This window comes from Acipenser ruthenus, chromosome 7 (assembly GCF_902713425.1).
Source record: "Acipenser ruthenus chromosome 7, fAciRut3.2 maternal haplotype, whole genome shotgun sequence".
Classification (NCBI taxonomy): Eukaryota; Metazoa; Chordata; class Actinopteri; order Acipenseriformes; family Acipenseridae; genus Acipenser; species Acipenser ruthenus.
Window position 1 is genome coordinate 6,053,363 of NC_081195.1, and position 14,220 is coordinate 6,067,582.

A 14,220-nucleotide genomic window follows, 5' to 3' on the forward strand; every position below is an offset into this window, starting at 1 on the left:
AAGCTTTGTACCCTCTGCTTGTATCACTCAGTCATGTACTGTAATATTACACTTAATTTAAACCTTAAATGCCAAGCATTAAGAAATATTACACTTTGTGGTAACTGCTGTAGAGAGGGGGGTTTGTTTCAAGATATCCTAAAAAAGGAATTATTTTACTAAAAATGGTATGAAAAAACAACTGTGCTATGCAAAAAATGTTATAAAAAGGTCCAAGTCAAACAATGCACAATAGGGGCTAAAATGCCCCTCAAATGTATTATGTAACAGGCACTAGTACTACTAATGATGATGATGTACTTGGCCATTTTAATCTCCATAGTATTCTCTGAAATCATCTCCATACTTTCCAGACCCTGGGTACTCACCTACAACAGGACCTGACCATGCTACAGTAATAGCTTTTGATTAGAATATATATAATCCCTGTTTCTTTTATTTATTTTGTACTTATTACTTATCTTACAATAATATGTTCTGTGTGCTTCTCTGTTGTTTTTTGTGTAGATTAAGTAGTATGATCTATTCCAGAAAAATATTTTTCAGGCAGAAACAGTATATGAGTAGATTTTTTTATTTTTATTTTTTTTATTATTTATTATTTTATCCCTGGTATTGTGGATCTAATACATAAAGCGCTGAATGAAAGCGCATTTGAGAAACGTTAGTGGACTGTGTGAGTGGATGTAGTGCATCCGTGTTGGATGAAAAGCAGATTAAATAAGTCCCAGCACCCAGTACCGGCATCAAAATAAGTCCCGGTACCAAGTACCGGCATGAAATTCACCCCTGGCTTTATTAAAAGTGAATTGAAAAAGCTTGACGGTATGGATCAGTCCCCATTTACAATAGACTGCAAGCCATTTGCTCTCACAAGAGCATTGTCTTGAGCCCACACATCTGTCATTTTAGCATAAAATCAAGTCATCAAGCCACACGTTACATTTAACACAACTGCTCCATCCCCTTCAAATACAGCTTATTACTGTGACCAACAGGTAACAGATTCAGGAAACAAACAGGGAAGAGTACTCATCAAATAATAACACCACCTGGCTGTATACACAAGGAGGCCACCTCCGAGAAGGAATAGCAAACCTTTCCTGCACCACCACCAAGGCCAACGCACAACTGCACAATGAGTTTTCAGTTAGACTGAAAAGAATGTATTGTGTAGATAGGTGTTACAAATTGCTCCAGCAATATACACTGTTACAAATCCAGAATACTTCAAAATTAGTATTGTGGACCACTAAGACCATATTTTAGAAATTACTGTCGTTGTCAGTTGAAACTAAAATGTGATAAGGATATCCAGGCCATGTCAGCAGCAGATTGCATTGATCAGTTACAAATAAATATAGGGCCAAGACTTCATTAGTATGCTTCCATTGTTTATTAATTAATTAAAAGCACAGCTCTTGGCACCTGATTATTGACCACTTGCAAATCCCACCAGTGCTTTTCTGTCTGGCATGCTACCCATACTGGCTGAATGTAACTTATTAAGGCTGTATATAAACATCTGCAATGCAGTTCAAAGTTGATTTGAACATGTACTTGCTTGCCTTTTACAACAAGTATATACTAAATACTAATGTACTGTGCTCCAATCCTAGCCATTGTGTAGTGTTAGCAATATTTAAGCTTGTCATGTAAAAAGTCAGATTCCTTAGAAAATCTGATTCAATGCACACAAATAAAAAGTCCATTGCTTCTACACAGGCAATCTGTGTGAACAGACTTTTACTTGTTTTAAGCCCCCTCCTCCAATTAAGGCAGTAAATCATATCTATAACCTTCAGTAAAGAAGGTTCAATCCAAGGTTTTATTTAAATAAAAACCTGGAGTCCTGAACCTCACAATTCCGTTTGGACTTTCCAACGTTCTGCCTTTTCATTTTACATTACAACCACTGTGTCTGCAGACGCCTGCCAAATTGGTGCACAGTAATTATTTTCAATATCATACTCTGTTCATGTAATTGTAATTTTGAAAGCTAAGTATTGAACCAATAGACCTTAGTGAGTGCAGTTCCCAGGAGGACCCCAGATGTTCACAATGACATTTTTCAAAGGTGTCATCTCCAGCAGAAGAGCGTAGTGACATCACCTTGCATACATTAATGGCAGCTGTTGCATAATACAGAACACAATGGCTTCAAAGAAGGACTCTTACTTCCGATTGGTTCCCCAAGATCAATTTTTAATTTACTGACAGTTCAACTGATAACAAACCCATACATAGCAACTGCCTTGTAATTGACTTAAAGGGATTTTGGAGGTTTAACCCTTTTGGAAATGTTTGAATGAAAAAAGCAAAGAGAAATTAAAAGGAAAGAAAATGCGTTTTCTGGGAATACCTTCAGTAGGAGCTAGATGAGCCAACAGAGATGCCCCAGGATGTAGAGATGTCAAAGTCACAAAAGTGGGAAGAAACATGAACACACATTTAGAACTCAACTGTATAGCAAAAGGAGAAGGGGAAAAGAAAAAAAAGAAAGGCAGAGGCCTTGACTGAAGTAAAGATTATATGACAAAGCACACAGACACACAAAAACAACTAAAGAAAATAATGACAAAAAGACCTATACAAATCACCAGACCTAATACATAAAGTGATCAAAAACACACAAAGAACAAACTGTACACACCATGCCAACATTAGTATTAAAGCACAAGGATGCATTAGTGTTAGATGTGCAACACATACTGGAAAACTTACCTTGCAAACCAGATGACACTATTTACCATAATAAAATACATTCCAACTATACAGGAATACCATGCAACAAGAAAGCACTTGAGTGAAAGATGCATCATCTTATTCTTCAATTGCTTTGGAGACTTAGAAAATGCTAATTCTGTATTTCTGGTGTAGAGAATTCATTTCTATCCCTTTAATTTCAGGGAGCTAGCTGACACAACTGCCAAGGAGGGATTTTGTTTCTGAAATTAAGTTCAACTCTTGCAGAGCTATGCAAATTAAAAATCAAGTACCATTCTTATTATTTATGACTGCAACTGTGACTACTACATATACCGAGCATCAAAAGAAACTATTATACCACATTTATTTATTTTCTAAAAAAATAAGTTATATAAATGATGGACATTGACAAAATGTTTTTGGTTTCTTTTTTTAATCACTCGATCATTCATCCTTAACCACGACACGCTTGAGTGACTATGACTAAAGCATATGCACTTAATCACCTAATTAGTGAGACAGTTGATTGGACACTGGATATGGTGTGATTTCAGCTGTTCAATTGCAAGCTTAAATAAAGAGAGCAGTGCCTTCGTGAAACCGGTATGTTGGAGGCTGGACTAGGGCAGCGTACTGTGGCTGGTCATCTTGGGTGCTCACAGCCAGCAATTTCAAACCTGGCAAGACGATATAACCAGACACAATCTGTCAATGACAGGCCACGAACTTGGAGACCAAGAGTCACAACACCTGCCAGATCATCTTGCAGCATCTTCATGATGTCAATTATTAAATCAGCACAATAAAAAGTCACTGCATCTGCTCTAAAACAGAGTTTGTCATTTTTCAATCACATCTAGTGAATTTTATCCAAATATAAGTCATAAGTTTCTTCTCAAATATAAGTGATGCATTTCTTTTGATGCTCAGTATATAATTCCTCTTTTCATACTGCCTCAAACACGCATATAAATTTAAACCCACCAAAATTTGAGTACATATGAATTGGCAATATGAGTTTGTATTGCAAACAGAATAGATACATTTACTCATATGGCCAGCTATGTTACCAGGTTATTTTGTTTCAGGACTGTATTGCCACTATCAGGGTTGTGTTTCAAAACTGTGGCTATCTTCAACTGAGCATTCTGAAGCACAGCAAGACATACCTGCTCTTTCACAGGAGCCAAATGAAGAGCTAGTGTAAGCACCACAAAACAGAAAATACTGTACTGCTCGACAGCTGAGCTACTTACCGTATAAGCATTGGCATTTAGTTAAAGCAATAGCATCACAGAACTGTGCAGGAAAAGTGTACTGTTTGCTGGAAAACTAATTCTGAAACAATATCAAGTACTGGACTGGAGGAAACATCTGCTGTATTGGGTATATGGCTAAATAAATATCAATCTACAAGCAGCTTGCTGACGGGAAAAATGCTGCGTAAACTTGGTTAAGGCAACTTGCAAACAGATTGCACGTGTTGGTTTTGACAAATGCTTTTGGGAAGGTGTATGGGGACACAGCAAGTATAGTATGCACTGCATGAATCAGCCAAACTAAAAATAATATTAATAATAATAATAATTATAATAATAATAATAATAATAATAATAATAATAATAATAATAATAATAATAATAATAATTACAGAACATGCTGTGCGTCTTGCCATTATGAAGTGAGGTTCACAAGTGTCCTTAGAAAAAGAAAAACTAAATTGCTCTAAGCAATGTAATAAATTGTATTTCTCTATACAATTACAATATAGTATATATATTTTATAACTTGTGATAAAGAATAATGGCATAACCAAGTTGTTGTCACAATTACAAGCAGTGGGTTGGTGTTGGTTGTTTTCAAGCAACATACCTTCACCATTACTGTGTTTTCGGAGTTGCTGTTCATCATGTCATTGAAAGATTTGAAGAGGTCCCTCAAAGACTCCATGAAATCAACTTCTCCTTTATTTTCATAAAGTCTGAAAGTCAAAACAGATCATTAGATAACACTGGGAGCCCACAATCCACATAATAATCACAGTATTAAACTGGCAAACGCAGATCAACTACCTCATCAAGTCTTCCTTGGTTTAATTACAGACTTGCTGAATACATTCAGTATGCAAAACCCCAATCACCATTCATCATTTTCATTTGCATTTTAAATTGTAACTGAACAGCTTTTTTATAAATTCACAATCTCCAGGAACATCTGTGAATATTTACATTGACATATAAATGCAATTTTTGTTCAAATAACCGCATGTTAAATGCCACATTACAATTCTCCAGCACCCCAGAAAGAGAGAATCATTACCAGCAGATTTGTCTTTAAAGCATGGAAAAAAGTCAGTATGATACACCGTTATTTGCACGAAGTGTAATGTTACTGCCAAGAAATTATCAATGCAACAGTAGCCTATTTGAATTCTGCATACGTACATTAGGACAGCTGACCTCTACTGTAGATTTTTGATTATACAACTGAAATTTTTATATAGAAAATGGCATATTAGATATTGCAATAAAGTTATCTTCGGTGATTGCGGATTTGCAATGCATCCTTGGCTTTAACACCTGTGTCTTATCCACACAAGAATCGGGGTCACAGTGAAATCCCAGCAGTATGCAAAATGCTGTTTGATTGAGTTATTTTTATCTAAGCTTTTGAGTTGTCAAAGTCCCACGACCATGTGGTAACACTCTTCATTGGTGCGTGATCTCTCACTCTCTCTCTCTCTGTCCCTCACTCTCACACAAAAGATCGGGCTGATACCAGCTTGAGAGCACACCTGTCTGTCTGTCTCCCAGCTCTGGGGACCTGCAGTGGAGGATCTTGCACCACATTTTTCTTTTTTTTTTTTTGAGTACGTCACAAACATCTAAGCAACCGAAGTGTATGTATATGTATGTATGTGTATATATATATTATATATATTATATATATATATATATATATATATATATATATATATATATATATATATATATATATACACATATACACACACACATATCTATATATCTATATCTCTATATCTCTATATATACAGACGTGCTCAAATTTGTTGGTACCCTTACAGCTCATTGAAATAATGCTTCATTCCTCCTGAAAAGTGATGAAATTAAAAGCTATTTTATCATGTATACTTGCATGCCTTTGGTATGTCACAGAATAAAGCAAAGAAGCTGTGAAAAGAGATGAATTATTGCTTATTCTACAAAGATATTCTAAAATGGCCTGGACACATTTGTTGGTACCCCTTAGAAAAGATAATAAATAATTGGATTATAGTGATATTTCAAACTAATTAGTTTCTTTAATTAGTATCACACATGTCTCCAATCTTGTAATCAGTCATTCAGCCTATTTAAATGGAGAAAAGTAGCCACTGTGCTGTTTGGTATCATTGTGTGCACCACACTGAACATGGACCAGAGAAAGCAAAGGAGAGAGTTGTCTGAGGAGATCAGAAAGAAAATAATAGACAAGCATGGTAAAGGTAAAGGCTACAAGACCATCTCCAAGCAGCTTGATGTTCCTGTGACAACAGTTGCAAATATTATTAAGAAGTTTAAGGTCCATGGAACTGTAGCCAACCTCCCTGGGCACGGCCGCAAGAGGAAAATCGACCCCAGATTGAACAGAAGGATAGTGCGAATGGTAGAAAAAGAACCAAGGATAACTGCCAAAGAGATACAAGCTGAACTCCAAGGTGAAGGTACGTCAGTTTCTGATCGCACCATCCGTCGCTTTTTGAGCGAAAGTAGGCTCCATGGAAGAAGACCCAGGAGGACTCCACTTTTGAAAGAAAAACATAAAAAAGCCAGACTAGAATTTGCTAAAATGCATATTGACAAGCCACAATCCTTCTGGGAGAATGTCCTTTGGACAGATGAGTCAAAACTGGAGCTTTTTGGCAAGTCACATCAGCTCTATGTTCACAGACGAAAAAATGAAGCTTTCAAAGAAAAGAACACCATACCTACAGTGAAACATGGAGGAGGCTCGGTTATGTTTTGGGGCTGCTTTGCTGCGCCTGGCACAGGGTGCCTTGAATCTGTGCAGGGCACAATGAAATCTCAAGACTATCAAGGCATTCTGGAGCGAAACGTACTGCCCAGTGTCAGAAAGCTCTGTCTCAGTCGCAGGTCATGGGTCCTCCAACAGGATAATGACCCAAAACACACAGCTAAAAGCACCCAAGAATGGATAAGAACAAAACATTGGACTATTCTGAAGTGGCCTTCTATGAGTCCTGATCTGAATCCTATCGAACATCTATGGAAAGAGCTGAAACTTGCAGTCTGGAGAAGGCACCCATCAAACAGCTGGAGCAGTTTGCTCAGGAAGAGTGGGCCAAACTACCTGTTAACAGGTGCAGAAGTCTCATTGAGAGCTACAGAAAACGTTTGATTGCAGTGATTGCCTCTAAAGGTTGTGCAACAAAATATTAGGTTAGTGGTCCCATCATTTTTGTCCATGCCATTTTCATTTGTTTTATTATTTACAATATTATGTTGAATAAAAAATCAAAAGCAAAGTCTGATTTCTATTAAATATGGAATAAACAATGGTGGATGCCAATTACTTTTGTCAGTTTCAAGTTATTTCAGAGAACATTGTGCGTTCTTCGTTTTTTGTGGAGGGGTACCAACAAATTTGAGCAAATATATATATATATATATACACACACACACACATACATACACAGATAATGCTCTTCTCCACACGTGCAGTGCACTTTCAACACTCCGCCTTTCTGCACAAGGCACAGCTGTCCGAAGTTCTATTTTTAATGTACTTGCCATCCTGGCATTGGCGTCTCTTGCAGCTCTCAGCAGGGTTGCCAGCTTCAGCTGTGGGTACACGCTTGGCAGTCTCCCTGTTCCAAATGCTTCTTGTGAAGTTCCTGTGCTAACTGTAAAATATATTCTTTCCTTGGTAAATTCTTCCCCGTGCATTCTTTGTAAAGTACCCAGGAGTTGATGGCTGCTAGGTCCAATACATTGTAAAACACCTGAATAGGCCACCGGCAGGAGCCAGCTTTCACAAAATACTTGATTTTGGATCAGTGCCATCTGATCCAGAATATCAACTCCATATTTTGTTGCGTTGTATAACTCCATGGTCTCTGGTATTTTTCTTCACTAGTGCCTATGCTAATTGACTGACCAAAAAAGCGCACCTGGCAAGCAGGCGCCAGCCTTTGAAAAGGCTGACTGAAAAACAATAGACTGTCAGTCATTCACTCAAGCAGAGAGTAGAGACTAAACACATTGTGGACTGGTAAATAAAAATAAAAGTAGAATATCATTCTGTATAATCAAAATACATTTGTTTTCTGTGTGGCCGTCAATGTGACTGCTCCCGGGGCTTTTAGATATAATGTAATATCTCCTTTATTTCTGAACTCCCGCATTTCATGCTTTGTGAGAATATTTAATACATACGGACAGAAAGGTACATGAACGCGGATCCCCATATGTGTTACACATTTTAATAATTACATTTTAAAACCAAAAACCACCAAAATAACTGCCGCGGGGCTTCTAGTGTTAAGGGTCCTGATAGTTACTAGGCTTAAAATTGATTTTACATTTTACAAAATGAACCGCGACCTGCAGAACCTTGAAATAAAATTGTGTATTAACAATGCTCTTTTTGAGCTTAGTGATAGTGATGAATTATGTATTAATTTGTGAAAAATGTGTAGTTTTGATATTGATTCATTCAGCTCCTTTCATTTTGATGGGATTGTCATTGTTTATATTTATATAATTGATTTATTAAAGAGCTTTAAAAGTCTCTCTCTCTCTCTAATATATGCAATCAAGCAGCTACAGCATGGTGTTATATTACTGATTACATTTAAAATGTGACATATGAATAGAACATAAATAAACCAAGACAAGTGGGTTCACAAGTGTCTGTCTTCATAATTGAGGTTCTAACATTAAGTTAACATTATCTCATAATCCAAGCTACAATTTGACAGGAAGCCAGTTTAGGGTTTCCAGTACAATAACTGACATTTAATTACCAACAGAATCTGTAAATGCTGCTTGTGCATGATAGAGAGACCCTCCACAGGTCCGATAAAAGACAGCGCCAGCCTGCTGCTGACAGCGCTCACTTTGAGGACTTCCCAGAGATATTCATTGTCCTGTTTTATTTTGGTTGCCTGCCAGTTCCATCTTGTGAAATTGTTGTCTTGTAACCTGAAGGACCCAATCACATTTTAGACATTCAATTAGACCCTGGTCATGAATCTATTCCAAGACTAGCATAAACCTGTCGGTCCTGCAACCCCAAATTAATTGTATGACAAACATATTATATATTATAAATACTTCTTGTTGAATAATAAATAGTTCCAATAATCCAGCGAAATAAACTGTCACAAGCAATCCTTTCTCCTCACTCTTTGAGCCATTTGACAAACACTTGCTGCAATGAATAACGGATTCCACACACACTAAGGAGGGTATTAAATAAAACAGCTAACCTTTACACTGCAGTATTATTGAAAAAGATAAGAATACCTTAATGCATTCAAAACGTAACATTTTTCTAGAACAAGGCTTGAATTAAGAAACAAAAAGGCAACCAGTTGGAGTTCAAATTGGATGACGTGTTATACAAAATACAATTAAAAAGCTAATTGCCAAGTGTTTCAATGGGAAATGGTCTTTTTCATATTTTCATTTATGAAAAAGGGTCAAGGTTTCATTTTTAATATCTTAATTTAATCTCTGAATCAATATTTTTACATGACAAATACAAACCCTTTTGTTCTAGTAACCAAAGGCAAATATATGTATGCATATTTGTTTATGTATGTATGTATGTATGTATGTATGTATACGTATGTATAAATATGCATAAAACATATGCACATACATAATATTGAATGACATTAAGAGAGGCAAGAGACAAAAGGATTTCACTTTTTTTCCTCATATTGTAAAGTGCAGCTTTAATGTCCACATTTATTAAAAGCCTAAACTTACAGAAATGTAATTTTTGTGCAGTTAAGACTGTGTGTTAAAGATGCAGATTGTAATCGTTAAACAAGATAAGCACACTAATAAGCTATTATCTTATCTTAAGCTTCAAAAGCCTGTTCCATATAATTGGGCTAAAACAGCCCAGTTATATAAAACTGTGCCTTAATGGTTCTTATTAAGTGTCAAGGCTCCTCATGCTTAACTCATATATTTAGTTGCTGTAGTTATGGACTAGCAGAGTGATTGTGGAACTTACTGGTTAAAAAGAACTCGGGAACGAACAATGAACTTGAAAATGTACTCCAGAGCTTTCATAGCTCTGAACAGCTGCTCCGTCAGCTTCTCAGCATTATCAACGTAGTTCTTCAAAACGGTTGTAAGTTTGCTGTAACAAAACAAAAAGGAGACAAATGTTAAAATAGTACATATTAGTATATGAACACCTTTAGTTAGTTTAACACTTCATAACCAAATAAACTGAAGGTGTTGTACCAACAAATAAAACCCAGATAATGAACACCACATTAAATGGGAATTGCTCTGATACCAATATTCATTTATTTTTCTAACACCAGTAGACACCAGGGTGTCCACAACAGTCATCATAATGTAGAACCATATCAAAATATACTAAATGCAGTTTATATATATATATATATATAGACGTGCTCAAATTTGTTGGTACCCCTCCACAAAAAACGAAGAATGCACAATTTTCTCTGAAATAACTTGAAACTGACAAAAGTAATTGGCATCCACCATTGTTTATTCCATATTTAATAGAAATCAGACTTTGCTTTTGATTTTTTATTCAACATAATATTGTAAATAATAAAACAGATGAAAATGGCATGGACAAAAATGATGGGACCGCTAACCTAATATTTTGTTGCACAACCTTTAGAGGCAATCACTGCAATCAAACATTTTCTGTAGCTCTCAGTGAGACTTCTGCACCTGTTAACATGTAGTTTGGCCCACTCTTCCTGAGCAAACTGCTCCAGCTGTCTCAGGTTTGATGGGTGCCTTCTCCAGACTGCAAGTTTCAGCTCTTTCCATAGATGTTCGATAGGATTCAGATCAGGACTCATAGAAGGCCACTTCAGAATAGTCCAATGTTTTGTCCTTATCCATTCTTGGGTGCTTTTAGCTGTGTGTTTTGGGTCATTATCCTGTTGGAGGACCCATGACCTGCGACTGAGACAGAGCTTTCTGACACTGGGCAGTACGTTTCGCTCCAGAATGCCTTGATAGTCTTGAGATTTCATTGTGCCCTGCACAGATTCAAGGCACCCTGTGCCAGGCGCAGCAAAGCAGCCCCAAAACATAACCGAGCCTCCTCCATGTTTCACTGTAGGTATGGTGTTCTTTTCTTTGAAAGCTTCATTTTTTCGTCTGTGAACATAGAGCTGATGTGACTTGCCAAAAAGCTCCAGTTTTGACTCATCTGTCCAAAGGACATTCTCCCAGAAGGATTGTGGCTTGTCAATATGCATTTTAGCAAATTCCAGTCTGGCTTTTTTTATGTTTTTCTTTCAAAAGTGGAGTCCTTCTGGGTCTTCTTCCATGGAGCCCACTTTCGCTCAAAAAGCAACGGATGGTGCGATCAGAAACTGACGTACCTTCACCTTGGAGTTCAGCTTGTATCACTTTGGCAGTTATCCTTGGTTCTTTTTCTACCATTCGCACTATCCTTCTGTTCAATCTGGGGTTGATTTTCCTCTTGTGGCCGCGCCCAGGGAGGTTGGCTACAGTTCCATGGACCTTAAACTTCTTAATAATATTTGCAACTGTTGTCACAGGAACATCAAGCTGCTTGGAGATGGTCTTGTAGCCTTTACCTTTACCATGCTTGTCTATTATTTTCTTTCTGATCTCCTCAGACAACTCTCTCCTTTGCTTTCTCTGGTCCATGTTCAGTGTGGTGCACACAATGATACCAAACAGCACAGTGACTACTTTTCTCCATTTAAATAGGCTGAATGACTGATTACAAGATTGGAGACATGTGTGATACTAATTAAAGAAACTAATTAGTTTGAAATATCACTATAATCCAGTTATTTATTATCTTTTCTAAGGGGTACCAACAAATGTGTCCAGGCCATTTTAGAATATCTTTGTAGAATAAGCAATAATTCATCTCTTTTCACAGCTTCTTTGCTTTATTCTGTGACATACCAAAGGCATGCAAGTATACATGATAAAATAGCTTTTAATTTCATCACTTTTCAGGAGGAATGGAGCATTATTTCAATGAGCTGTAAGGGTACCAACAAATTTGAGCACGTCTGTATATATATATATATATATATATTATATATATATATATATATATATATATATATATATATATATATATATATACACATACATATATACATGTAATTAGTAAAATGTTTTTTTTTTTTTAATGTATACGTGACACGACGTTCTGTAGATGGCGCGGGTTGATTCTATGGTAGTATTAAAGCAGGTTGATTCTGTGGTAGTATTAAAGCAGGTCAATTCTATGGTAGTATTAAAGCAGGTTGATTCTATGGTAGTATTAAAGCAGGTCAATTCTATGGTAGTATTAAAGCAGGTTGATTCTATGGTAGTATTAAAGCAGGTTGTTTCTGTTGTAGTATAACCCACCCATCCCCACACCAAAAAAAAAATTGCAAAATGTCTAAATCCTTGACAAAGACCAACGTTGACTTCAAAAGAACTGTTATTAATTATATTTATAAATGTTTCCTTCTTTGAGATACATTTTGATTTTGTGGGAAGGATCACATTACCAAAAGGAAACTATCCAATTAATTAAACCAAGTGTATATGCATGGTTGTCAAGGATTTTCTTCTAGCTATAATGTTACCAAGTTACCAAAATATGTTATTAGGGAATGAATCAAGGGTCTCACTTTAGCTTTGAAACCATTTCACAAGCTCATTGCGTTTTTAAACGTAACTGTGAATGAAGTGAAAGGCAATCACATGGTTTCAAAGCATGTTAAAACTACTTACTATACATTATGTAGTGTGTGTGGGTAGGGTATAAAAGTGGCCAATCTGTGTTTTTATGCCTAACAGCACTCTAAAAACAATGTATTGTTTCACCGACTCACCACTTATCGTTTATTCCTTGCATCACTAAAGATATTGTTCATGATTAAAACTGCAACTGCCTTAATACACTATCAGTGGTTAATGTAGTGTTACAAAGTAAAAAGGGGGTTCTTATAATGCTTTTGTAACATGCTTAAAACATGGTATTGCACCCTATTCATGTTATATAACCATTGATTATACAATTACACAGTGGATGTATTATTACATCCAAATATCCAAATATTCACTGGATGTATTCTTAAAGTGTTACCGGAAATCCTAGTTTTCACACTCTGCTTTTATCTTGCAGTGACATGTTGGCCACTGCCTCTTGCTTGATGTGAGCAGCGTGTTCTCTAACTGGATCTTTCTAATTATCAGCACAGCTCCACATCACAAGTAGCATGCATAGCTTCCCTCGTTATACTGAAAGGGAAGAAAAATCAATTTAGACCAGGCGTGGCTGGTGTATAAGGGGCATTGGGGCACCGCCCCCACAGTTTGAATTCAATAATAATTCGCTATTTTGTCACTGGCCGCTAGTAACATAAATTACAGAAATCATTACGGTGATTACTGCTACCACCGCAAATGAGCATGAGCATGCGCAGTAAGGACCTTGGGTGGTTTCCCTGCTGCCCCTGTGTGCAGCAGTGATTCCTGAGCTCTGCGTTGAATGGCAGTGCTCACGTGTGTTCAGTTCTCTATGGGATGGTTTCCCTGTAGCACATGCGCAGCTTTGATTCCTGAGCTCTGCGTTGAATGGCAATGCCTTTGTGTGTTCAGTGCTCTACGGGATGGTTTCCCTGTAGTACATGCACATCAGTGATTCCTGAGCTCTGCGTTGAATGGCAGTGCTCATGTGTGTTCAGTGCTCTATGGGATGGTTTCCCTGTAGCACATGCGCAGCTTTGATTCCTGAGCTCTGCGTTGAATGGCAATGCCTTTGTGTGTTCAGTGCTCTACGGGATGGTTTCCCTGTAGTACATGCACATCAGTGATTCCTGAGCTCTGCATTGAATGGCAATGCTCACGTGTGTTCAGTGCTCTATGGGGCATGTTATCTGTCGCCAATTGTAGTATTTCACGGGTAAAACACCAGTTATCTAGGAAACTGGCAGTATATCCAATCTGGAATTCAACAAGCGAACCATTGAGAAACGTGCTGCCCTTAAGGATTGCCGAGCAAAGTTCCTGTCTATGTAGGCGAGTACAGTTTGATTTAAGATACAAGATGATGCTCATACACAGACTTTTCAGTTACATATTGTGCTGTATTAAAATTCCTGACTGTATAATGTTAATTGTGATATATAATGTACGTGTGGGTGTGAAACAGAGAAGCGTTATCGTGTTACTTTGTGACTTTTTCCCCCCCAATCTGTAGTTACTGTATGCATGTAGA

General features: G+C 37.0%; 1 protein-coding gene across 3 annotated transcripts in view; it reads right to left on the reverse strand.

Moving 5' to 3' along the window:
- The window catches only part of LOC117415126 (dedicator of cytokinesis protein 1), a 212,040-nt gene that overhangs the window by 154,440 nt on the left and 43,380 nt on the right, over positions 1-14,220 (reverse strand). For all 3 annotated transcript variants that reach the window (XM_059026209.1, XM_034025106.3, XM_059026208.1), the window contains exons 22-23: positions 9,979-10,107; positions 4,582-4,690 (exon numbers count right to left, since the gene is read on the reverse strand). In XM_059026209.1, coding sequence (XP_058882192.1) covers positions 4,582-4,690; positions 9,979-10,107 — 238 coding nt within the window. The remainder of the gene's footprint in view (positions 1-4,581; positions 4,691-9,978; positions 10,108-14,220) is intronic.